Source organism: Myotis daubentonii, chromosome 10 (assembly GCF_963259705.1).
Source record: "Myotis daubentonii chromosome 10, mMyoDau2.1, whole genome shotgun sequence".
In the NCBI taxonomy this organism is placed as follows: domain Eukaryota; kingdom Metazoa; phylum Chordata; class Mammalia; order Chiroptera; family Vespertilionidae; genus Myotis; species Myotis daubentonii.
Genome location: NC_081849.1, coordinates 55,992,920 through 56,020,346, shown reverse-complemented (window position 1 = coordinate 56,020,346; position 27,427 = coordinate 55,992,920). Strand labels below are relative to the sequence as shown.

The 27,427-nt window shown below is 36.9% G+C and overlaps 1 protein-coding gene across 2 annotated transcripts in view; it reads left to right on the top strand.

The window, feature by feature from the left end:
* The window catches only part of DGKB (diacylglycerol kinase beta), a 524,454-nt gene that overhangs the window by 189,379 nt on the left and 307,648 nt on the right, over positions 1-27,427 (top strand). For both annotated transcript variants that reach the window (XM_059712461.1, XM_059712459.1), the window contains 3 exons: positions 7,708-7,824; positions 17,343-17,416; positions 20,613-20,687. In XM_059712461.1, the coding sequence (XP_059568444.1) occupies positions 7,708-7,824; positions 17,343-17,416; positions 20,613-20,687 (266 nt within the window). The remainder of the gene's footprint in view (positions 1-7,707; positions 7,825-17,342; positions 17,417-20,612; positions 20,688-27,427) is intronic.

The window sequence follows — 27,427 nt, the reverse complement described above, 5'->3', positions numbered from 1 at the left end:
TTTTCATAATAGGCACTTAAAAATTTTCTTTAAAAAGTTTTTTGCTATAAAGTTTTAAAAAATCTTCACACATGGCTTTCCTTTTCTTTTAACATATTTTCAGAGAGAGAGAGAGAGAGAGAGAGAGAGAGAGAGAGAGAGAGAGAGAGAGAGAGAGCGCCTAATGTTGTACTATCAGGAACGATTGCTTAATTGCTTATTGGTTAACTGAAAATTTGTTTAAAGTTTATACAGAAAGATATATACATACCTTTAACATTTTACTTACAATATGCAAATAAATATTCATTGACTACACTTTTATAAGTTATGAGGGCATAGCCACTATTTGGAAAATGGCATGGTTTTTCTTGAATTTATCACAGTCTTCACACCCATAAGTTTCAATTATCAATTAAAAATTTTTATTGAATTTATCTGCACTAATAAAAGACAAACATGCAAATTGACCAGACTTTTGCTATGCATTAAGCCATGCCCACCAGCCAATCAAAGCAACTATATGCAAATTAACCCTACCAAGATGGCGGCCGGCAGCCAGGGAGCTGGAGCCAGCAGGAGGCTTGGTTGCTCCAGTGATGGAGGAAGCCAAGCTTCCCGCCTGCCATAGCCGGCTCTGAGCTCCACTCAAAGTAACAAAGTTTTAATTATAGAAGATAAATAAACCCCAGATACCTGCTTTCAGCCAGCCATGGCCATGGAGCTGGAGCGAGCAGGAGGCTTGGGTTTCCCCTGGCGATGGAGGAAGCCAAGCTTCCCACCCAACTGATGGGCTCTGAGATCCATTCAAAGCTACAAAGTTTCAATTATAGAAGGTAAATAAATCCCAGAATAAAAAAGAAAAAACGAAAAAACAGAGAGGCTGGGAGCTTTCGTTGCTGGGGGGGCTTGGCCAGCCTGAAAACGGCCCTCAGCCCCTCACCCAGACTGGCCAGGCACACCAGTGGGGACCCCCCACCCTAAAGGGGTTGTGGCCAGCCTGAAAACAGCCATCAGCCCCTCACCCAGGCTGGCCAGGCACCCAAGCGGGACCCCCACCCTGATCCGGAACACCCTTCAGGGCAAACCAGCTGGCCCCCACCCATGCACCTGGCCTCTATCCTATAGAATAAAAGGGTAATATGCAAATTGACCCTAACAGCAGAACAACTGGGAATGACTGGTCACTATGACACACACTGACCACCAGGGGGCAGATGCTCAATGCAGGAGCTGTCCCCTGGTGGTCAGTGTGCTCCCACAGGGGAGCTCTGCTCAGCCACAAGCCAGGCTGATGGATGCCAGCACAGCGGTGGTGGCAGGAGCCTCTCCCGCCTCCTCAGCAGCACTAAGGATGTCCGACTGCAGCTTAGGTCTGCTCCCTGCTGGTAAGTGGACATCCCCCGAGGGCTGCCGGGCTGCCAGAGGGATGTCTGACTGCCAGCTTGGGCTCGATCCCCCAGTGAGCGGGCCTAAGTCAGCAGGTGTTCATCCCCTGAGGGGTCCCAGACTAGGAGAGGGCACAGGCCGGGCTGAGGGACCCCCACCCCGAGTGCACAAATTTTTGTGCACCGGGCCTCTAGTTAGTTAATAAAATTATTTAGGTTTCAGGTGTACACTTCTATAATACATCATCTGTATATTGTGTTGTGTGTTTATCACTCTAAGTCAAGTCTCCTTCCATCACCATTCATCCCCCCTTTACCCTTTTCTGTCTCCTTGTTCCCACTCTCCCTCTAGCCATCAGCCATCACCATACTATTGTCTGTGTCATGAGTCTTTCTTTTCTAAAGTAAAACAAAAGTAAGTGCTCCTATTTTGTTTAAAGATATTCAAATATTAATGAAAGCAATTGTTTTCAATTTCTTTCACTTGTTTTAGAGTATAACAAAAATTCAAGGATATCTGTGGATCAATTTGTAGTAAATAACAACCTTAATGTTGATTAGTAATTCTCCATGCTTTTACAGTTATTGTGCCCAAACCCAACTTGACTAATACACACACACACCCCTCGTTAGTCTGTCTGTTTAAAGCATACAAGTTATTTTCATAGACCAACCCATTTTATACACACAATTCAATGGCTTGAGTAATAATTAAGTTATACAGTTACAATGACAAGATAAAATCTACTTGGAACTGGAATAAACAGATTGGTTAATACTCAGGAATGACTATGTTGACCATTTAACTCAACTGATAGAAAGAGATGATGAATGCGCAGAGAGAAGAGTCCTGCCCCCTCTTTTAACCTTCGGCTTACTGTGGCTTCAATTAGTATGGTTTACAAAGGGAATGAGCGTGAGTGAATTTCAGGCACATACACACACTTCGTTTTATAATGGCACTACCATTTGCCAGTAAGCAGCCCAAATTACCTGATTTTGGCATCGACCTTCACAGAGCCCACTTTTATCTATTATGACCCAAGCAGCATACCTGTTTTAAACTTACTGATGACATATAACACTATGTTTTATATTTGAAAAATGACTGCCATGTATCGACTGCCAATTTTATGCCAGTACTTCACATTTTCTCAGTTTATCATCACATGAAACTTCTCATTTTATAGATGTGTTAAATGGTGAGTTAGAGAAAGTAAATAACTTGCCCGAGGATTCAGAGAATTTGCCATTTTTGAAATGAAATCGTTTCTCTAGGCAGAGAAATGTTCAAATCCCACAGAAGGGTCACAGTAATCAATGGTACAGCTTGGCCGCTGTCATTAAGCTGGTTTCTTGGAGATCATAACCCTTATAAGTCCCAATGACATGGTGACACTTCTGTTTTGGGGAGATTTTTATATTATGACTATCCAAGGGTCACCTTGGGTGAAAATTCGAGAGTTTCTGGGAAATTCTTGCAGCCCAGCTCTAGTGGCAGAAAGGGCTGAGTCTCCATTCAGTCAAGTGGTACAACAGCAGAGAAAGTGAGTTGCAGGATTTCTTTGAAGGAGGCTGTTGGCAGCCAAGCAGCCCCTCCCCTTCTCTGTGGCTTTGTACCAATGGAGGTGCTTTGCTGCTGCCTGTCGCTCATGCTGAGATTGGACAAAAAGAAGAAAACCCTGTGCTCCAGGTAATCATCCTTTGCTGCTTGCAGCTTGTGAGTGATCGATCCCAGCGGGCTGGTAGTGGTAAACATCCCTTTTGTGAAAGCAGTTTTCGGCCATGAACAAATACGAAAAACATCTGAGAATCAGCATGATACGGGCAAAGATTTTTTTAGCGCACATATTTAAAGTGAGGTCTTTTTATTTTTTTTTAAACTCATTTGTTTCATCGTTCTGTTCTCTGTGAATGGTCTTTGTAGCTTTTCTTCTGCATGCATTATGGTGATTATTCTTTGGAGTTCTAATACAATAAATTCCCCAGTTAAGATCTCTTGTGCTACTTGTAGAGTCCAAGGATCACAAAACATTGAATTTTGTATTTAAAATGTCTACATAGCAAACACAAATGATTGATATTCTAAAATGCTGAAATATCAATAGCTGTGTTTTATATGTAGTTATACGTTCTATATTCTTTCATATTTTGGGGGTTAGAGTGGCTTTTTTCAGTGTTTGAATAACTTCTATCGATTATAGCAATAATTGTCCAGCTCTTTTTGTACCTGGGATAATTTATCTGGCACAACAAAATTTGTCTTAATTATGACCAATTTATTTTGTTATTTAAGGCCCCAAAACTGAAAACAAAATCCCGAAGGTGGAGTGATGAGCACTGCCCCATATTATCAGAGAGCTATTTTATTCTGAACAGTGATACACAATAATGTCCGTGAGCTCTTCCTGACAGTTTTTAATAACTGCAACAGTGGGAGTAACTCAGATATCCCAATAGAGCTCTGATAGGCAGGGTTAACTAACCCTCAAAACAGACCAGTGAGATGTTTGTGGGCAGCAGATTTTGAAACATGCCTTTCCCCACCCTCTCCTGCCCCTCATATAAAATAGGACAGAAGTAAATATTTTCTCAGTGGAAATATGAAAAGTATCCAACTACCCTCCTGTTACTTTATGCTGCTTAAATAAAATATACTGAGTATCTCAGAGAGAGTTCTACAAAATTTGGAAATAAACATAAAACAAATAAGTATAATAAAAAGAAAACCCTGGAGAAAATTAAATGGTCCTGAGTCTCTTCTGTTGTAAAATTTTCAGCTTGATTAATTCCACAAATTCAATGCAGTAAGCATTTTCCCCCAAACAAAGAAGCCACTTGGTCTTCTGAGTATGTATGTGTGTAAACAGATGTTTACCACTTTAGTATTGTCTAGATCCGTGGTCGGCAAACTGCGGCTCGCGAGCCACATGCGGCTCTTTGGCCCCTTGAGTGTGGCTCTTCCTAAGCCTTAGGAGTACCCTAATTAAGTTAATAACAATGTACCTACCTATGTAGTTTAAGTTTAAAAAATTTGGCTCTCAAAAGAAATTTCAATTGTACTGTTGATATTTGGCTCTGTTGACTAATGAGTTTGCCGACCACTGCTCTAGATGACATACTGAAAATTTTTAAACTTGTTATGTTCCTCTTTCTTGTAATTGTAGATCGCAAAAATGAAATTTTATTGATTGAAAATTTAATTTAGGTTTTTTAAAATTTGTTCATATACATTGTGGGAGCAAAAGTAGGTTTACAGTTGTGAGTGTACGAAACAGAGTTTATTCTGGTATTATTTATTTTTGCATTAATTTCTATGCAAACAACTATAAACCTGCTTTTGCCCCACCCTGTATTTTATAATTGTTACAACAAAGCATTTTCTTAGTCTTAGCCACAGTTTACTCAGAGGGATGATGCCCTAGAGAGACATCAAGCCACTTAATCAACTGCTATGTGCTAGTTGGAGATTTTTACCACGAAGAAATTCCCCTAACTCTATGCACAGCCACGGATAAAATAATGCTAATAGGTGGTACGGTAGCTCTTTACAGACATACATGTCTTAACTTTCCAGAACTACATATATAAATAGCAAGGTCACAAATATCTACTTACAATGAGACAAGCCAACTCAAATTATATTTAATTCCCATAACCTAAGTACTTTAGAAATTAAATGACAATTGCTGGGTTATATGGCAATATATAAGTTATAAAGGAATGCTAGAATATAAGATACTTAAGTATATCTTTCGCATTATAGATATTTATATAGTATTTGTTATCGTGTTTTATTATCCTGTATGTAAGAACCTGGGAAGAAGCTATTCCCATATTTACTCATAGTATTCCATTTTTGAACTTTTGGCATAACCTGTAGATTTTCAAATATAAACATTGAGCTTAACTTACCTAAACTGATGCTAATATAACTATTTCCATATGTGTGTGTGTGTGTGTGTGTGTGCGTGCGCGTATACACACACATTTGGAAATATAACAAACACTTTGTATAATGGTAATATTGATGAAAACGTTAAAGGCAGAACCATGCTCATTTTACATTATTCATAATACAGGCAGAGCATTAGGACATTATACATTTTCTACTAATCCTTACACACTCTGAGAAATAGGAAGCATAAGTTCTCTAAGGTTGCATAATATTTAAGTAGCATTAATGGGATTCATCTCAGGCTTTTTTAGTCCAAACCTCATCCTATAATTAACTCTTTCTATGCATTATACTCTTAACTATTTATGGACAAATTATAATTTATAATCTTATAAAGCATTATCAATCTTTATAATGTCAATATTTTTTTGCCAGAAATTATGCTTATATATAAGTACATCATTTTCCAAAGAATTTGAATTTCAGGCATCCTGTTCAACCACACACAAATTATATATATATATATATATATATATATGTAGTGTCTGTGCACCATGAAATTGCAAAGTAAATTATCTACCCTGATTAACACTTATTTTGATTCAAAACGTTTTCTAAGTCATCTGTCCCGGGTATATTTTAAAAGTTTTACCTTTAAGTCCAGTTACAAACATTTTCCTAAATTATAGAACTGAAATAGTACTCTAAAAATAAATACAGAAACTAGGAAATATATATCTGAATAAGTGATAAGAAAGTGGCATTCAATCATTTAGGCACACATGGAAAACATTACTAATTGATCAGGACAATTTTTTTTTTCCTGAGCCTAGACATGGCGAAGAATCTTTCTCAATATCATGCTTAAAGCACTTAATTTATTTTTGTTTTGATGTTAAAATTCATGTATTTCCCCATTTATCCTGACTTTTGGCAGGTACTGATCTAGCCTCTATTGTAGAAAAATGAAACACACAAAGTCCTTTCTCTCATGAAGCTTTTATCAAGCAGGGGAAGACCGGAATTAAATGAATGAAATTGATAACATTTCAGGTTGTATTAAATGACACTCACAGGAGGCTAAAGGGAATAGAGAACCATATCTGACATTTGACCAGAAACCCAAAGTAATTGAGGAGCAAGTTCAACAAATAAGAGCTTTCTAGTACAGTGCAAAGTGATTGCAAGAGCCCTGAATTAAGAGCATGATCTTGTGGCCAAGGCACATTGAAGTGAGTGTAGCTGGAGTGGAAGGGATGAGTGTGGCTATTGTATAGATAATTGATTGTATGGAGGCAAAGTTGAAATTGAATTGATCCATTTGGTTATGGTTACAATAGGCAAATAGCACAATGATGGCTTAACTCCTATAATGATGGAGGTGGTGACTTATTTTCAGGGGGCTAGACAGAAATTTTTTAAAAATATATACTTTTGGACCCTTTGGGGATTGATATGGATATTAGACACCCATGTGGACAGATAGAAAGGGCATTTGTGTGTAGGTATTAAGGTTCAAGAGAGAAATATGAACAGGAAAAACAAATTTGGAAGTCTTCCCGATAGAATTTAAATCGAAAGCCTTGGATTAAATGAGGCTAACCTAGGGAGTGAGTGTAGATGAGGTTAAGTGTTAAGGACTGCCACGCTGAAGGAGGAACCAGCAAAAGAGTCTATGAGGGCACAGTGGGTGAAGTACGAAGAGAGCTAAGAGAGAGATGACCTGGAAGCCCAGTGAGACAAGCTTTCAATAGGAAAGATGATGTTAGTTCTGTCCATTACTGCTTAAAGGTTGAGAAGATGAAGATTGATAAACAGGTGTGGCGATGAGAAGGTCATTGATAATTTTGCTATAAGCTGATTTGTAAATTAATGATGATAGCACTTATTGAGGTGAGCTGAAGAGAGAATAAGAGGAGAGGAAATAGAAAGAGAAGCAGATAACTACAACAAACTTTTTTTATTATGGTGAATAAAGAGATTCAATGGGATGGAATATGAGTTTTAAGGTTTATGCCATTCTTGATAGTAACTTCATAGTAGCTTAAAAGTCTATCATGAATTCATTTTCAATGTTGCTTTTATTTATAAGCATTATGTTTAGAGCTTGTTACTGAATATTTAATTCATAACCCTATATTATTTATATCTTTATCATTGTTTATGAAAAAATCAGCTGTAGTGTTTCTGAATAACTATTGATAGTGTCATAAGTGGGCCCATGGAGATAATACCATTTGGTTTTCTTTCACAGTCTTTCTTTAACTGATATTTTGATCATGCATCTCTCATTTACTAGTAGTTTGAGCCAGTTGAAAGTAACTGCTTTTGTATCAGTCACTAGTAATTTGGGCCCAAATTTGTAGCCATGAAAATCTATATGTTGCCCCTTCTAGTAAAATGATTCAACAATTTTTAAATCGTTTTTTTGTTTTATTATAGGAAAGACAAGCAACAGTGAAAAAGGAAAAAGTTGGTTCCCAGCAGCCAAACAAAGTGACTGACAAGAACAAAATGCAAAGAGCCAATTCAGTCACTGTGGATGGACAAGGCCTGCAGGTATGATTTTTTAAAGTATAAATTTTAGTATCTTTCATATTTGTTACTGCTGTGCTCTTCTTAGAGGGGCATATGTCAAGGTATCAATGCATTTATTTAATGTGCAGAATAGCTCTGAAGATGTCTTCTGAAAAATCTTTATTAATTTATCAACATATAAGTTTTATAGCTGATTAACAGAGTGACATTCTGGTCAGATTAATCATTTATGATGTTATTTTCATTTAAGTATGTTTCACACTTGGCTAGGCACGTCTCAGCAGAAAAGGAAAATATACATTGTTTTTTAAACAGTTTATGCTAGGCACTATAGTAATATTTTAGGTGTAGTAAGTGAATTTGCTTTATAACATATGAGATAAATATTATTCTTAATTTTCCTCAATAATAATATGATAAATATCATAATTATTTAATACTTTTGAAATGAGCATATTGGTGTTCAAAAGTCAAATTATGTTCAGGGCCTCACAGTTAGTCATTGGTAAAGCTGAGTTTTGAATGAGGATCATCTGAATTTGTTATGTGTTTTAACTCTAACGTACCCCATCTCGTTGGCTACAGCATTTTAACAGGCATATAAATGCTAAATTCCTGACCACCTTTCTCTTCCACTTACTTTTGCAGATTTAAATAAAAATCATGCATGTACTAGAATGATACCTTTTCTCCTCTCAGTTTCCTAAGATTTGAATAAACAGACCATACTTTACCCAGACTTTAAACTAAAATTAAATGTGTGTGCAGTATTTTAGAAGCTTTACACTAACATGTCAGTATAAGTTGCATTTTTTATTCAAAAATAATTGTAAATATTCAATCTTACTCCAACTAAATAAGTCACATTAAAAACAGTAGGCGATTAATGTTTTATGTCTATGAGTTTCATCTCACTAGCTAGACAATAACTTTTCACGCTTTCTGTGGCATATAAAAATATCAGGGAAAGTTGTCAAGAAGCAAAGTATAGACATCTGCCCTTACAAAACAGTGGCAAATAATATAACTTAATGATATCATCATTATAATATTTTGAATTTAAGAGTATTAGTTCATAATTAGGTAAAATAGACTGTTTCACATCAGTAGAATGTAGTAAAACATGATACACGTAGGTATTAACAGAATTTTGGGGATAACATTTAAAAAGGTAAAATACTTAAATCTTGGATAGCTATTTCATACAAAATGGTAAAAATTATTCATTTTCGTGTGGTAATCAATTTTAAAATAATAAAATATTTGTTTATCAGAAAAGGTAAATAGATGTACAAGAAAATTACTTTTTGTGAGTTTAAAAAAAATTATATCATTAAAAATATTGAGTTGCTTTCCAGTTTGCATATAACTCAGTGACAGAAGAGATCTACACTGCTTAAAGAAGACTATTAATCAAAGTTAAGCACATTCATCTTACTTCTTTCCAGCTAACCAGCATAATGATCAGGATTATTATTTCTAATTAGAGGAAGTAATAGATCATGTATAACCTTAGGATGAGTCTCATTAATTAACCCGAGTCCTAGGGGACTTCAAATAGAGGTGGTTAGGCACTCTGTCTTTGTCATCACCCACACCATAGGTTTACTTTTAGTGCATATGATCAAGTTTAAGAGAAACTGCAACTTCTTAGCATGCAGGAGCTGTGAAGATACAGGTGACTGACTATCCCCAGGTGAACCAATAAGTAGAAAAACAGAACAATTGTTTAAAGTGTATTAAACAAAAGGTACCTTGTCCCTAATTGTTCTTTGAGGAAACTTTTCAAAAAAAGGATCACTTGAAGATAAAAAAAAAAAGTAGTTTGTAATATTCTGAACACAAGACAAAGAGGGGAACTTGATACTGAGATACCTAAAAGTAAACCAGTGTTGTTCCTACCACAATTGCTTCTCCCTCTTCCTACTCTTTCTTATTTGCAGTATCTCCTTCTTATAATCAGCACAAGACTAAACTGTACACCTATGCACTATACACAACTATATGGTGTATGTATAACAATTAATTCCCTTTCTTTGATTGGTGTGTGTGTGTGTGTGTGTGTGTGTGTGTGTGTGTCCATGTCTATTGTCTTTTTCCCACTTGGGCTCAAGCCTGTTGATTATTTTGTAACCAGTTCCTCATTGTCATTTTAACTCCCTCTCTGTCCAAGATAATTTGAGTATTACAACAACTTTGAGCATTACAACGACTTTTAAAGTGAGTCCCTGTCTCTATACATATAATGCACTAGTTTATAAGTGATATGGGACAATGGAGAGAAAAAAGGTAAGGAGTGCCAGGCAGAGGGTTGGGGTTGTCTATAATTTTATGTAAGATGGCTAGATTAGAAGTAAGACTTCAGGGACACCTCAAAAATGATTGACTCATGCAATTGAAAAGATGGAGAAGGATCTCCGTGAGTAAGGTTTGGAGAGAAATTTCTGATGCTGTTAGACATCTAAATGGAGGTGTCAAGTAGGCAGACAGATATGTGAATCTACAATTTAGGACAGAAGACAGATATGAATTTGGAAGTGAAAGGCATTTTGATGGAACTTAAAGCCATCACTTAAAATGAGATCAGTAAGGGAAGGAGATTATATAGAGAGCAGTGGTTGACCTGGGATTCCAAATCAGCCTGCTCCTAAAGCCATGTCCTTTAACATTTACTGTATGAAATTGCCTCTCTATGTGAGTGAATATGACTTTATCTGATTAGCTCTATTCTCAATAGAGAATAATCTAGTATAAAATGTTTCCTTGTGAATTCTTTTCACACCTAATTTATAATTATTCTTCAAGATTTCAAGTACCACACATGCTCTAAAACATTCCTTGAATGCTTTTTCCTGTGATTAGTATTTTCTAGATTACTCTGCATTACCCAATCCTAATGTTTCTTAAAAACTGTTTTGAGAAGCATCAGGTTCTGTAGAGATGCCTCAAGTCCAGTGGTAGGTAATGTGAGACTGAGAGTTCAGGGTATTTTTTTACACTTTAGACAGAGTAACTCACCTTTCATATGTTTTATATAATCTTCCACTTAAAATTATTTCAAATGCTATATAAATATTTACTTCCAAGATCAAATAGTTTTAGGATAACCAATTTTTAATATATTCATATTTTTGTCTTCACCCTCTCATTCTACCAAAATATTTAACAAAACAAATGTGATATTTTAGGATGGCAATAAAGCAGTTTTCAAAATAACTGAGTTGTACATCTTATTTCACAATTATTGAGCAAAAAAGAGAAAACACTCATGGACATAGGCCACAAATAATGTGTTGTAAAATTGTGCTCCTGAAACTTGTATAATTTTGTTAACCAGTGTCACCCAAAAAAAATTCAATACAGAGAAAAAAAGTTAAACCCATTAAACATAATTTTTGAAAGGAAAATGAATTATTCTTCAAATACAAAAAATCAACTTTTTATGTTAAAACATATATAAAATGTAGTTAGTTCAAAAAAGAATGGTATAGTTAAATATGAACTTGACATTTTAGTGTTATCTAATCCTAATTCCATTCAAGTTTCACCAATTGTCTCAGTAATGGCTTTTATAACAAAAGAAGCTAGTCTAGAATCAAGTTATTATCTTGATTTTGAAGTTGTGTTATATTTATGTAAGAAAATGTTCTTGTTTGTTGACAATCCTAAAGTAAGCAAAAGTGATGGAAAATCATTTTGGCAACATACTCTGTAATTGTTCATGAAAAAAAGTTTCTACCATGTTTGAAAATTTTCTGTAAATTTGAAATTGTTTCAAAATATAAAACATAAGATTATTGTAAGATATTTCCATAAAACATAATTAATGGAAATCATATATACTCACTTTCAGAAACTAAGAAAACTGTATTTCTTTAGTCTACTTAAATTCCTTTAAGTATATAAGATTTGCATCACAATACAAATGACCTCCCATAGACTGAATTCTAGAAGTTAGTTCTTATCTGATTTAGACAGCTCTGGAAAACAAGATCTGTAATGAAATATATTGATTATACTAATTGAAATATCATATCTAATAATACCTAGGTTTCCCCTTAACTCTCAGACTATTATTTTACATTGCAAAAGGATTAACTGAAAAGTGCCAACATTTAATAATGAGAACATAAAATAATGAGAATAAGATAACATGAAATATAGAGGCTATCCATACACTCTGAAATCAAGTTTCTTTGGTTATTCACTCAGGGACTAGAAATAATTACAAATTTGATGAAGGATAAAGTTTCTCTGCCTGATTTCATCTGTATGCAGGTCTTTTCTCCTTTGGATCTTGTTTTTTTCACATCAATTACAGTGAGGTTCTGCAGAAATTAAGGGGGGGGGGAGTAGAGAAGGAATAAACAAAATATAACAGTGGTTCAGACAAAATAATTTTTTTCTCTCTCTCACATAAATGAAGTCCAGAAGTAGGACCTTTAGAAGCAGGGCTAATAAGGCAGCTCCACATTTTCATCAGGTCTGGTTCTATCATTTCCAACCTCCACCTATGGTATCTTCAAGGTCACCTCCTTCTCAGTGATGGCTGCTGGTCCTCATGACATCAAATTCCATGCTGGCATCCTGAGAAAGGTGGCTAGAAGCTCTCACTCTTCCTTTATAAAGAGCATATATTGAGTTTCCATGGGACACTTCTGTACTGGTCAGCTCGGGCTGCTGTAACAGAATGCCATAGACTGGGTGGCTTAAACAACAGGCATTTACTTCTCACAGTTCTAGAGGCTGGAAAGTTAAAGGTCAAGGTGCTGGCATGTACATTCTGAGGCCTCTTCTCTTGGTTTATAGATGAAAGCTGTGATTAGAGGGGGTGACCTTACAAAATTACCCTTTGCCCAGCATTCTTTTATTAAGGATGAAGAGGAATATGAGAACTAAATAGCAATAGCAGATACTCTGCTACTAAGATACTAATTCTTATTTCAGGACTAGGGGCCGAGTACACAAATTCGTGCACCTTGAAAGGAACTGTGGACCGAGAGGCTGAGGTAGGCACAAGGGCGGGTCTCGGCCCTGCCCGGCCCCTCCAGCTATGGCCCCTGGTCCCCTGTCCCTGTCTGCCAGCAGCCCTGCTCCCATCACCACTGCTCGCACCCGCTGATGGTACAGAGCAATTGGGGTTGGTGCCAGCAGCGGGTGTGAGCAGTGGCTGCTGCCCCGATCAACCCTCAGGAGAAGGGGAAGGTGGAGAAGCCCTCAGGGGCTATCAGAACTGGCATCTGGTGCCAGCAGTGGGTGCGAGTGGCGGCTCCAGCGCAGGCTGCAGGTGCGAGCAGGGCTGGCACTGGCAGCAGGTGTGAGTGCCGTGTGGGACCATGGCATGCAGGAGCAAAGAATTTTCATTAACCACCAGTGGCTCGCCCCGAAGACAGCGATCGATGCCCCACCTTGGTCTGGCACCCCTGCTCACCTGCTCTACCATCATGCCATGGCCCATGCTCATCATGTTCTGTGCACGCCCCCTGGTGGTCAGCGCATGTCATAGGAACCAGTTGCTTGGTTGTTCGGTTGTTCAGTTGTTCTGCTATCTGGCCCATTTGCATATTAGCCTCTTATTATATAGAATTATTAATGAACACAGTAGTTGTTTATTTTTAACTTGTCAGAATTGAAAATGGCTCTATAATACTGGAGCTCTTTGAGTCTCCAACCTAAGAACTCTGCCTTTGTGCCGGGGTCCAACCCCAGCAGGTCCAGGGGTCCCCAAAGGCGTGGACGGAGTCGGCGAAGAAGGAATGACACAGAGACAGTGTTCAGTTGATCAGCAGCCTAGCCAGGATCTCCAGCCAGGATCTCCAGCCAAGTTCTGGTCTGGATCTCCAGAGAGGTTCTGCTTCAGATCTCCAGCCAGGTTCAGTCACCAGGTTCTAGTCAGGTTCTCTTGCCATGTTCTATAGTCAGGTTCAGTCCAGGATCTATTGCCATGTTCTCTCCAGTGAAGTTCTTCTGTCCCCCAGCTCCGTGTAGGTTCTGTCTTCTGAATTCTGTCTCTCTTGGTTCTAAGTTCTGTGTTCTAAGTTCTGTGTCTTGCTGTCTTGTTACATCTGTATTTATACCAGTTGATTCAATCCTATCAATCTCTATTACAAAGGTTAGGGCGTTTCTTATCTCCATTCCAGGGAGTAAAGATTATGTAGCTTAAGCATGATTGTTCATAGTTAAAGTGATTAATTACCCCCCTGGCACTTAGTTGAGGGGTTTTATTCCCTCCCTAACTTCAGGGGAAAATCCCTACCTGGGGATTCAACCTTTCTCAGAGAGGTGACCTTGGTTAAAACACAGCGCCAAGAAGGTGAGCAAACATATTAAGAACCGTATGCCATATATGCCAGGTCCCTTGAAACAGCAAGGATGGACCGGCTCCCGGCACCTTTGGTCTACTGGTACCTAAATTCACTCTGCTGGATTGGCATTTTTTTTTATTGTCACAAAGTTTACAGAATTTTAAAGCTTTCTGAATGAGCATTGAAAGAGATGCCTTATCTGCCTGGAACCTTGACATTTCTAGTATAACACCATTAAATGATCCCTTAATACCAGTCTTAATGGTGCTGATATTTAATCACCTATCACTTCTTAAATACAGGTTACATTAGATCAGGTGTTTTATCTGTTTACATCATTATCAAAAGGGGAGTATTCCACAGTGCCTGAGAACTTACAAATAAATATCTTAAGTTTGTGATGTTTTATCTTAATATAGTTTTATTTTGAAACCTAATTTCTTATAAGGGGATATATAAGGAAAAGGTTGTTATTGGTTTTATTATCCTATATTTCCATTTTGGGTATTTGACTATTGTATCTTGTAGAGTAGCACCATTCTTTCAAATGTTTTCTTTATCTAAATTATGAACTACTTGATCTATTTATCCATTTATCCACTCATAAAAATGAGATCATTATTTTTTTTGTATTTTGAGGTTATGTATATATTGTAATTTATTCTAGTGTGATACTTATTTGATAAAAAATAATGATTTACGTATTTCATTTACATATTTCAACAAATAAATATTTTTGAAAGGTTTTCTAAAACGTATTTTCAAATTCATTTCAAATATTCAACCCAGTGTGAATTTAATATCTTTATATAATAAAACCCTAATATGCAAATCAACCGAATAATGGAATGACTGGTCGCTATGACATGCACTGACCACCAGGGGGCAGAGGTGCCCCCTGGTGAAAAGTGCACTCCCACACGAGGAGTGCTGCTCAGCCAGAAGCCGGGCTCACGACTGATGAGCGCAGCAGCGGTGGCAGGAGCCTCTCCCACCTCCACAGCAGCACTAAGGACACCTCGGGGGATGTCCGCCTGACGGTTTAGGCCTGAGGGGTCCAGGACTGTGAGAGCGCACAGGCTGGGCTGAGCGCCCCCCCCCCCCCCCCAACCCTCCTCCCCAGTACAGGAATGTCATGCACCAGGCCTCTAGTAGTCTCCTATAATGGTAAGCTGAATGTGGAGTTTGTGGAGGATCATCACAATGTATATTTGGGTTTAGATTTAATGATTTTTTCAAAATTAGTTTCTTTACCTTGAGATTCTCACCTCTAATTAAAAATAAGGAGTGAGAATTCAGATTACATGCAGAAATCAACTAAAACTCACATCTGGTAGCACTGCTATTTTGCCTGTGAAAAATTTAGGAGTGGTATCTGATTTTATAATAGGAGGAGAAATAAAGGTGTTCAGTTTTTCGTTATTTTGGCTTTTAGTCAGAGAAGAAAGGTATGTGTGACATTCTAGTAGCACCATGGCCTGACCTGCAGGAACTTCTATCGTTAATTGAATAAACGCATTTACTAGTAGCTCAGGGAGACAAACTGGAAAGTTACTACAGATCCAGCTCATTCATCTCATCTTCCTACTGAATTAGAAACAACTCAGGAACAAAAAGCCTTGTCCTCTTTTCAAAGTAAAATAAAACAGAAACAGAATAAATTGTAATGAAAACTAGTTTGATAACAGTAGAGCAACTATGAATATCTTACACAAACTTCTCATACAACAATGTGAAGATTTTAACGTTTTTACCTTGCCCGTGGTCATTAGAAAAAACTCCATTTCACTTAAGAATGGGAGAGAAATGTGTGGGCAGAATTTTTCATCTTAGATTGATTGTTTAATCCAAGAGGAAGGAAGGACATGCCATGGTTGTTTTTGTCATATTAAATATTTAAGGATACTTTCTAGGGTAGAAATAAAAACAAAGGATACTTTGTATCTATTTTGAAAATGTAAATGACCTAAAACTTTTCATCTTAATATTGAGAGGATTCCATTAGTTGTAAATGTTTATTATTAAAATACTGTTTTGTCAAACTGTATTTAAATGAGTTATATTGAAGTCATGTAAAATACAAGAGTTCTCCTTTACCATAGTATCAAAAATAATGTTACCCCCCCCCCCCCCCACCAATAAAGTGCTATCACCTTACCTGCGTTCTCTTCGTGGGATATTTCACTCCTAAATATGCTTGTCTGTTTGTTTATTGTCTGTTTTTCCACTAGAACATAAAATCCAGTAGGTCAGGCCCTTTTCTGTTCCACTGAGAAATGAGAAGTGAAGAAAGCAGTGCAGGGCATAGTGTAGGGACATGGCCAATTTAATGAACTCCAGATTACCAAAGAGTCCAGAATACCTGCACCTGTAGCCTCCAAGCAGGAAAACAAGGCTCTGTGGAAACATTATGTAAAACGGGACTTTTAGGCTGATAGGGGCCTCAAACCGTCTTATTCACAAATGGTTGGGAAGATGGATTCCACACATGCCACAGAGTGCAGTTCTTCCATAAAAGTAGGGCACGCTATAATATGATTATTTTTATTCTAATACTAGAGGCCCAGTGCACGGATTCATGCACTGCCAGGGTCCCTCGGCCTGGCCTGCACCCTCTCACAATTGAGGACTCCTTGGGGGATATCAGACTGCTATTTCAGCCTGATACCTGCAGGCCAGGCCGAGGGATCCGTGCACCCGGCCTATATGATGCCTGTAAGATCTTTAGTTAATTTCTTCCTTCCCTCCCCTCCCCCCTTCCCTCTGAGGTTCACCAGTCTGTTCCATGTTTCCATGACTGTGAATTGAGCATCTGCCCCGTGGTGGTCAGTGCATGTCATAGCTACCGGTCGAACAGTCAGCCAGTTGCTTATGCTTTTATATATATAGATTTTCCCCAGTATACTCTACTGTATTCTTTCTGGTTTACTCATTGTCCCACAAATTGCACCTTTTGTTTTCATCTTATAGATTTTCACACTTATTCCATTCTCAGAGCTGTCTTTCTCTCTGACCTATACCTACCTAGTTAGTTCTTACCACTCTTTGTGGAGTGAGCATTCCTATTGATACGTATGTATCGAAAGCACAGGGATTAACTGAATAACTAAATAGATCGGTGTATCTAGGTATCCACATTTAAGAATGAAAGAGCTACATTTTTGAATTTGCTAAGTGGTATTCCATGATGTAGAACTAACAGTAATTTGTCTATATAAAAAATTTTTCTCCTAGATTACTCCCGTTCCTGGCACTCATCCGCTTTTAGTTTTTGTAAACCCCAAAAGTGGTGGGAAGCAAGGAGAACGGTATGTTTTTTTTCAAGTCATATTTCTATGTCATATTTATGTAAATAAATTAATTAAAATTGTGGTGTACAATATTTAAAAACATTATTTCTCATGGCTTACTAATTTTGATGTGAAACAAGTAATGCTAGCATCTATCTGTAGTATATTGGTATGACCTCTCCTTATTTTTACAATTGGAATTTGAAAATAATAATGTCCTTTTATAAACATTTTTATCATAGCTCAGATATCTGAATTTTCTCTACCATAGCTATCACCCCTAGCCCTTGATGGTCAATAAGTGATTTCAGTCAGCCATTACCCAGGACTGAGGAACACAATTGATATCCAGCTTCTAGACAAAGAGTATAAAGATTTCCTGTGTGTGCATTTAGTAGAACATGATGCCATATTTCCCAAAGAAACACATACGGGAAACACATTTAATATGAGTCATGATGAGCTGCATATCAGATATCTCAATATTTGGGCCAACAATTCAAAAATGTCATTTTGAATGGAATTAATAATTAATTCATAATATTTAATAAAAATTTGAAAATCACCACATTGGGGAACAAATCTTATATCCTTCTAAAGAGGATAGTTATAAACAAATATGTGCTTGTATCTGCCTTAATAATTTCTAGAAGCTTTTACTACTCTCAACCAAATAAGGAGCAATAATATTAAAAACATTAACACAAACATTATGATAATAACACAGAAATTACCTTTGAGGTTACCAAATAATGTTGAAATATTTCCACAAACCAAAATTTTGTAAAGCAATTTCTTCCCTACTATTTAACTTCCAGCTGTATTTCAATGAAAGGAAGAATGTGCTTCACTTTTCAATCAACAAGATACTATTTCTATTTAAAAGTTTTTTTCTTTTATCAATACTCAGATACATTTCAATGCCACATGATAAATGCTAAACTGAAAAGGTTTCTGATAAAGGTGCTAGGAAAGTTCAGAGGTGAAATGGCTATTTCTTAAGACTGATAAGTTTTTGGAAAAGAACTAGCTTTTGAATTGGTTTTGATATAAGTAAATGTTTGCCAGTAAAAGAAGAAAGATTTGTGAAATGGTGTGGCATTTTTCAAGGAACCAGGAGATAGTCAGTGAGGTTAAAAATTAAGGGAGAGGAGGGACAAGATGAGATGTAAACTATTCCAAATATAATAAAACATTTTACATTGTGAATAAATTTAACCTTTCATCTTAGAAATAACATAACTGTACTTAAATAGCAATATAGAAGAGGGCTAGCGAGGCATGACTTTTGTAGAACAGGTGAGAGAACATGAAAGCCTGAATTAAAGCATGAGATGGCCTAGCCAAGTCTGATAGACTAGAGGCCCGATGTCCAAAATTTGTGCAAGAGTAGGCCTTCCTTCCCCCAGCTGCTGGCATCGGCTTCCCCCTGGCACCCAGGAACCCGGGCTTCCCTTGCAGCCCCAGCTTTATCTGGAAGGTCACCTGGAAGGATGTCCAGTCTAATTAGCATATTACACTTTTATTATTATAGATATTACTTAGGTACAGGATTGTCCACAACCAGGTTCAGGTGCTGGGACAAAGGAGAATGACTCTAAAATATTTCTTGAGAAACTAGATGATCTGATTAATCAATATTCAGAACGTTAGGGTTCTAGCAGATTTGTGAGTTGGGGAGTTGGGATAAAGCAGACATTACATAGTGAATTTAGAGAGTTCCTGCTAGCAAACATTATAGGAATGTGTTTGTAAAAATACATGGGTTGGCAAAAGTGGGTTTATGGTGTGAGTATGCAAATCAGAGTTTTTTCTTGTATTATTATTATTATTTATTAATTATTGTATTATTCTCCATATGAACAACTGTAAACCCACTTTTTCCCACCCTTGTATATAGTAATATTGTATATGAATATCAAATTAATGTAAAAACACTAAATTTTCTCTCTCTTTTTTTTTTTTTTTTTTGTCTAAGACTTCCAAGCATATGGGCAATATATGTGCTTAGAAACATTTCTGTTGCATTTGTTGTAAAAAGGTTGATTTCTTGCAGAAAAAAATGAATTTTTCAATATGTGTTATTGAAATGTTTATCAATTTTAAGACCTGAATGGTTGTTTATGTAAAATAATTAGGCAGTTGTGGTCACTTTCTTTGCTTGCATACGTATAACTTGCATAATCTGATTTTATAAATGGAATAAATAGTGTTCAACTCTGTTAAGTTGGCTCAGTATCCTATAACTTTCACAGGGATCTGTTAAGAGAAGCTATTTAAGTAATTGTCTACTGATAATTTCAAAATATTTATTTAAAATTTAATTAGCTAAATAATATTTAAACGCAGAATAATGTTCTAAATGCCTATATAGAATACAAATATCATTATTTCTATTTATAAACTATACTAAAGGCACAATCAGGGCAGATTGGGGCAGGGTCTATTGGACGGAGGAGATGGCAGGAGGTTGGCTGGCTGGCCCACCCTGATTGGAGCCCATCAGGGCCGGGCAGGCTGGGGGGAGGGGCCGTGGGCAATTGGCCAGCGGGCTCCACCCCTGATTGGGGCGGGGGGCCGATTGGTGGTGGGTCCACTGTTGGGAGGGGGTATGGGCTGTGTTTTGGTGGGTGCTGATCGGGGGTGGAGCTGGCTGGGGTGGGGCTGCAGGTGGTTGGCCCTGCAGCCTAATTGGGATAGGCGGGGGGTATCAAGGGTTGGGCCAGCCAGGGGGAGGGGCTGCGGGCTGATCAGGGTGGGGTAGGCCGATTGGGGGCGGGGCCAGCCAGAGGGTGGGGGGAGAGGGCAGCAGGGTGGTTGGCCAGCCACTCTGACCCCCATCGGGGTGGGAGTGGCCAATTAGGGGCGGGGACGGCTGGAGGGAGGGGCCATGGGAGGTTGGACAGCCATCCCCACCACCCGATGGGGCAGGTTCACTGGCTGCAGTGGGCTGACCAGGTGTTGTGATCTTTATGGTGTTCCAGTCGCTGGCTTTTTATATATATATAGATTGCTTTATAAATGACTACTAAGCTGCTTTTCCGAAAAGAACCACTAGTTTCTATTAAGCTTTTATATTTTTAATAGTATTAATACAAAATTTATCAAATGTATATAATTATACCCATATATGTAATTATAACATTGAGAGGTGCTATTTATTTAAAATGTTGATGTACCACTAATTTTTTTCTTCCATATTTCATCTGTATAGAATTTACAGAAAATTCCAATATCTACTAAATCCTCGTCAGGTTTACAGTCTTGCTGGAAATGGACCAATGCCAGGGTAAGTTCAAGGATAATGTCATAACCATTGACTCATTTAATAAATAAATTAAATAAGCCTGACATACCTAAAAATAATGTTATTTGAATACAGCAGCTAGATCACTATATCAAAAATAACAACAACATAGAATATCAACTACATAAAAGAAAGCAATGCAGATGCTGGTTTTTAAAATAGCCTGCTTCAAATATATTTTCCTCCCTTCTAAATATTTTGAGGTAATATTAATACTAGTGCTAATAATAATAATTTCACATACAAATGCATACACACACACTAGCTGGGTGCTTCAACTTCTAAACCATCTGTTTGAAAAACTACTCCCCTTGAAAATATAGCATATAAATCTAAAGAGTAAAGAAAAGGCTAGTTAACAAAGAAACAAAATTATAATATGATTTTATTAACTTAGCACTCTCAAAATCTAATGAGTATCATCTCTTACTAGATACTTTGTTGTTAATAGGTAAGATATAGAAAAATAAAATCATTTTCACAACAGAAATCATATACTTTTGATGTCACAAATATGCACTGAAATAAATTGTCCTTAATTTGGCCTCATTAACTAATTAATGCCATCATCTTCCACTGACCTACGTTCTCTCTTTCACCCTGAAAGTAAACATTAGACCCGATGAGGGGAGAGAAGCTCTGTATAACCTTACATAAGCTTCTTTTTTACAAACAGGTAGTATGATTGAAATACATCTCCTCCATTATTCTCACAAACTAGAAATCAAATATTGAAATTGTACTATTTTAAGTGCTCAGAGTAAAACGTATACGAATGTGTGTATGTTAAATAAATATCGGTGCAATGCGACCATTAGCACAGGTTCCCATAATTACACTTATCTCTTTCTTGCACTCCCTGCTATGGACCAGGGCCTCTTTTCAAATGCAGAGCAGTGATCTGTGGAAGGGACTTGCTTTTAAGACAGGTTCACCATGAGCATTTAGTTCAGAAAAATGCCATTGTCAAGCTCCAGACTCCAGAGTCCAAGGATCATGATCAGATGATTGGGTAGGTGAGCCACACACAGGAAGTCCTTATCTAGATAATGACAAACAAAAGTTAAAGTCTTGATATTAACAAATAAGCTCAGGTAGGATGGCTATTTTTCTCCTTTATCAATAGTCTCTGAACTTAAAAGAAGTAGGTCTTATTCTGCAGAATTAAGAAATTGTGCAATCAAAAATGTAGTCATTCCAAGATCTCTGTCACTCCAACTAGACTGCATACATCCAGGATTTGCCCTGTGTTTCATAGTTGAATGTGATGCCTCCTGACTCTGCTAATCACGAGCCTTATAGCTTAAACTCTCCATGTCTTTATTATCTTGGTTGTAAGAGAAAAATAGTAGCTGCCTTATAGGATAGTTCTGAAGTTAAATTCGATGATGCCTATAAAATGTATCACATAATATGTCCTCAATTCATGTTATTTATTATCAATACTACTTATAGGAATTAACATGACCACTTTTTTTTTTTAAGTATATGTATGTATATATTGATTTCTGAGAGGAAGGTAGAGATAGAAACATCAATAATGAGAGAGAATCATTGATCAGCTGCCTCTTGCAGGCCCCCTACTGCAGATTGAGCCCACAATCCATGGATGTGCCCTGACTGGGAATTGAACCGTGACCTCCTGGTTTATAGGTTGGCGCTCAAACACTGAGCAACACTGGCCAGGCAACATGACCACTTTTTAGCTCTATGTAAATATATTGCCATAACATTGCTTTTGGCTTTGATTACTCATTTTATTTTTTCCTTACTCTAAATATATACTACATGTTCCCTTTCACTCTTTTAATTTTAGGCATCCTATTATCCTCCACTTTATTTTAATATTAGAGTCCCGATGCACGAAATTTGTGCAAGAGTAGGCCTTCCTTCCCCTGGCTGCCAGCACCGGCTTGCCTCTGGCACCCGGGACCCAGGCTTCCCCCTGGCCGCTGGCAGACACCTGGGACCCGGGCTTCCCTCGCAGTCCTGGCTTCATCTGGACGGTCGTTCAGAAGGATGTCTGGTCTAATTAGCATATTATGGTTTTATTATTATAGATTGAAAAAAATAAAGTAATATAGGTACTTGTAAAAACCCATACTACAATAAATATTATTTAGAAAGTAACCTAGAGGCACTACCACTCCTTAGGGATTACCACTGTGAATTGTTTGTATGTATACTCCCAGAACGTTTTCATGAAATGTAATGTATGTATGTAATGTATTCACATGTAATATATTCATATATATAATACATTCATATTAGACATATATGTTGTAAAGATAGATTTTTTAATATTACTTGGAGTAGTTCTTCTTTTTACATAGTTTTATTGTTTTCATAGAGGAAGGAGGAGGAAGAAAGAGAGAAACATCAGTGATGAGAGAGGATCATTGATCAGCTGCCTCCTGAACACTCTTTCACTGGGGATGAAGCCCACAACCTAGGCATGTGCCTTGACCAGGAATCAAACCACAACCTCCTGGTTCATAGGTTGATGCTCAATCACTGAGCCCAGGTGGAATAGTTCTTTTATTATATTCAAAAGCTTATGATAAATACCAGTTACATTATTTTTTAAAGCTACACAATATTCTATATTTTTGTTAGGCATTCTATTATTACTTTTTAAGTATATTTTTATTGATTTTAGTGAGAAAGGGAGAGAGAGAGAGACATAGAAACACCAATGATGAAAGAGAGTCACCAATTGGCTGCCTCCATTACTGGGGATTGAGTTGCAGCCGGTTCATCGTGCATGTGCCCCCATCGGGAATTGAAACGTGAACTCCTGGTTCATAGGTGTACACTCAACAATAGAGCCATGCTGGCCAGGCTAAGCACTGTATTAATGATAAACATTTAGAATGCCTATACTTTTAAATTACTGTAAACCATGTTAAGTTAATATCTATCAAATTAGGTATGTTTTTTAAAAAGCATATTCAAATATATTCATTGAATAGGTTGATATAGGTAGAATTGTTTGACAATATTTTCAAATTTGACAAATTTTTAATTATATAAAGTTCTTCCAAAGTGCTATACAAAAAGTATGTACTAAATTACAATCCTAGCAGCAGGAAAGTCCTGATTTTCCACAACCTCCTTTAAATTGGCGATCTTTAGCAATTTCTATCTTTGTCCAATGTAACAGGCAGTTCAATGACAATGAGCCAAAATAGGTAAACTGATAGTAGATTATTATTTCAGAATCCTTTAAGAATGATGATGTAGTAACCCATTCCTATAATTTAATTAGAAAGAATGATAGTTTACAGTGTAGTCCACACTAAAATAGAATATTTATGCAACAACTAAGTAAAATGGATAAAGATAACTTTTTAACAATAACAGCAAGGATAATGCATATTCAGTGTATATTTATTCAAATGACTACCAGATGCCCCTAACAAGTTTTAGCATTCTCAAAGCACATTGAGCAAAAGTGACACTTTCTGCCTTCCTGCGCTTATGTTTTAGTAGAGGAAGGCAAATTAAACTAATAAAATATATGTTATGTCAGTAGAGAAGGTGAACTTAGTGAGCACTGGCAGTGAGTATTCTGTGTATTTTTTTAATAGGCCAAGCCGGGAAGAACTCCCTGAGTGTAGACATGCCAAAAAATTATTAGATATAATTTTTAATGTGGGGGAGTTAGGAAAATGGAGGAGTAGCAAACATATATACTTCTTCAGTAAAGGAAAAAATAATTACATTAGTAATAAAGAGTAGGCTGAAAGAAGGTTTATAGTTCATATGGAAAATAATATAATACTTAATAAATGATACAAAAATAAACTGTTGCATGTACTCACAACCGTAAACCTACATTTGCTCCATCCTTTTATCTGTAAACAGTACAGTGTAACTTATTTGCATATACATTTTGTTTATATCTTAAAACAGTCGAATGGAGATGTTAATTTCATTTTAAAGCTAAAAACATGCTCAGAATGATTAAATAATTCTCCAAGGCTACTATTTAATGAATTAAAAAAAACCCTAAGGAATGAATGAATGTAGAGAAAACATTGAGTGGATTAAGAGGGTGAGATAGAGAGATCAATTTTCCAACCCATTTAGCAATCAATTTACCAAGAGTAAGCTGGTCTGACAGTCACATGGGATTTATGTTTGGGGGTAGGATGCTGCTGAAGAACCAATGATGACAATTTTTAAAGAAAACAAGAATGAATAAGAGATGACACATCATCATGGAATAGAAGAACAATGGTGAGTCAAATGGACAGTTAGGCTTTCACCAGAAACAATGAGCTCTATGGTAAACTTCTCAGTCCCTGGCATATTTTGAAAGCTTTTGTAGGCTTCAATGACAAAATATTTGAAAACTTAGGAGATAGACAAAGTGATCCAGAAATATGACTGGTTTAGGAAGAATTAGAAAATATGATTTTTTTCAATAATTATTAAAGGAGACTGATAAATTCTTACTGAAATTTAACTTGCAAAAATGATTTAGGAAAATTAGAAACACAATTTTGGTCAATAATTGTTAAAGACATTATACAATTAAGATCTTTATATTTAAAAAAAAATAAAAAAGGAAATCAAAGACTCACCAGAATAGTCTATATGCAAGTGCTACTTATTTTATGGAACTTTCAAAATTCTAAAACTGCTTCCAAAAGTAGAAAATGAAGGCATACGCTGCAATTTAGTTCATGAGATATAATTATGATAAAAATTAGAGATGGTATCAAGAACAAAAATGGTCTATTGTATTCATAAAATTAGATGCAAAACTTCTAAGCAAATTATCAAAACCAGCTACAATTCCCTATAAAATTATTAATAAACAATACCCAATTTAGTACATGAAAGAATAATGAGAATGCAGAAATATATAATTTTACTGATTAAATGGGATCATCCATCTCAAAATATGCAGAAAAAATCCACAGTAATTCATAATAAAAGTTCCAAAGCAAGAATAGAAGAAAGCTTTATTAACCTTATAAAATGAGTCATTCAGAGATGAAAAAGAAAATCCCTACAGCAAATATCACCCTGAACAGGGAAATCCTGAAAGTATCCCAGTTAAATTCAGGAACAAGATATGCCCCAATTCAATAATATATTGGTGCTCCAGACAACACAATACAAGGATAGAAATAAAAATTATAACAATTAGAGATCACTAATAGGACCATTGTTATTAGCATATGAAACCGTTGTTTACATAGAAATCCAAATGAATTTATAAACAAAGTACAGGCAATATACAAAACAGGAGTAATGTGTCTGTTTAAAAGATTAAATAAAGATTAAAAAAAGATTAAAACAATATAAAAAATCAAATATATTTGTATACACCAGCAACAAAAACATTAAAATTAATTTTAAAATGCCATCATTGACACTTAGGCTGTTTCCAAATTTTAGCTATTGTAAATTGCGCTGCTATAAACATAGTGGTATATATATTCTTTCTGATGGGTTTTTCTGGTTTCTTGGGATATAGTCCTAGAAATGGGATCACTAGGTCAAATTTTAGTTCTATTTTTAATTTGTTGAGGAACCTCCAAACTGTTTTCCACAGAGGCTACACTAGTTTGCATTCCCTTTTCTCCACATTCTCACCAACACTTGTTGTTTGTTGATTTGTTGATAGCCATTCAGCAAATGAATGGATTAAAAAGCTGTGCTACATATATACTATGGAATACTATCTATACTATTAAAAGGGTAATATGCTAATTAGACCAGATAGACCGCATTTCCTTCTGGACGTCCTTCTGGACAAAGCCACGGTGGTGGGGGCCAAGGCAGAGATGTTAGGGGTGATCAGGCCAGCAGGGGAGAGCAGTTAGGAGCATCAGGCAGGCAGGCAGGGGAGAGCAGTTAGGAGCATCAGGCAGGCAGGCAGGCAGAGGCAGTTACAAGCAATCAGGATGACAGAGGAGAGCAGGTAGGGGCAATCAGGCCAGCAGGGGAGAGCAGTTAGGAGCGTTCAGGCCTCAGGGGAGCAGTTAGAGGCATCAGGCAGGCAGAGGGGTTAGGGGTGGTCAGGCAGGCAGGCATGCAGAGGTGAGGTGGTTAGGAATGATCAGGCAGGCAGGCAGAGTGGTTAGGGGGGATCAGGTAGGCAGTCAGGAGAGTGGTTAGGAGCCAGTGGTCTAAACTGGCCATTGGACATCCCCCAAGGGGTCCCAGATTGCGAGAGGGTGCAGGCTGGGCTGAGGGCCTCTCCTCCACCCCATACACAAATTTTGTGCACTGGGCCTCTAGTAATATAACTGTTAGAGAATATAGGCTCTGTCTAATCTTTATGTTGCTAATGAACATATGCACTGGTACAACTTCTTTTGGAAACAAAAGTTGCATATATGTTAATTTTAATTGAAAGTAGCCACTGCCCATGACCAGTAGAAGGCTTGTCCAATAATGCAGTTTTTTATAAGAACATAAAACTAACCACTTTTAAAAAAGCATATTCACAGAAACTGCATTTAGCAGTAGAAATCAAGTAACTTGAACTGCATATGAAGAGATCTTCCACCTAAATAAATTTTATTAACAATGCTTAGTAGATAAATCAAAATGCAAACAATATGTTGTTTACGGCATGCACATGATAAGCCATACTTATGAATAGTGCTCATATTTGTGAATGAGAAGGTGGGGTGCTATAGGAAATGAGCATAGAGCTATATGTAAATTACCAAAATGTTCCACCTTTGGGGTGGGCAATT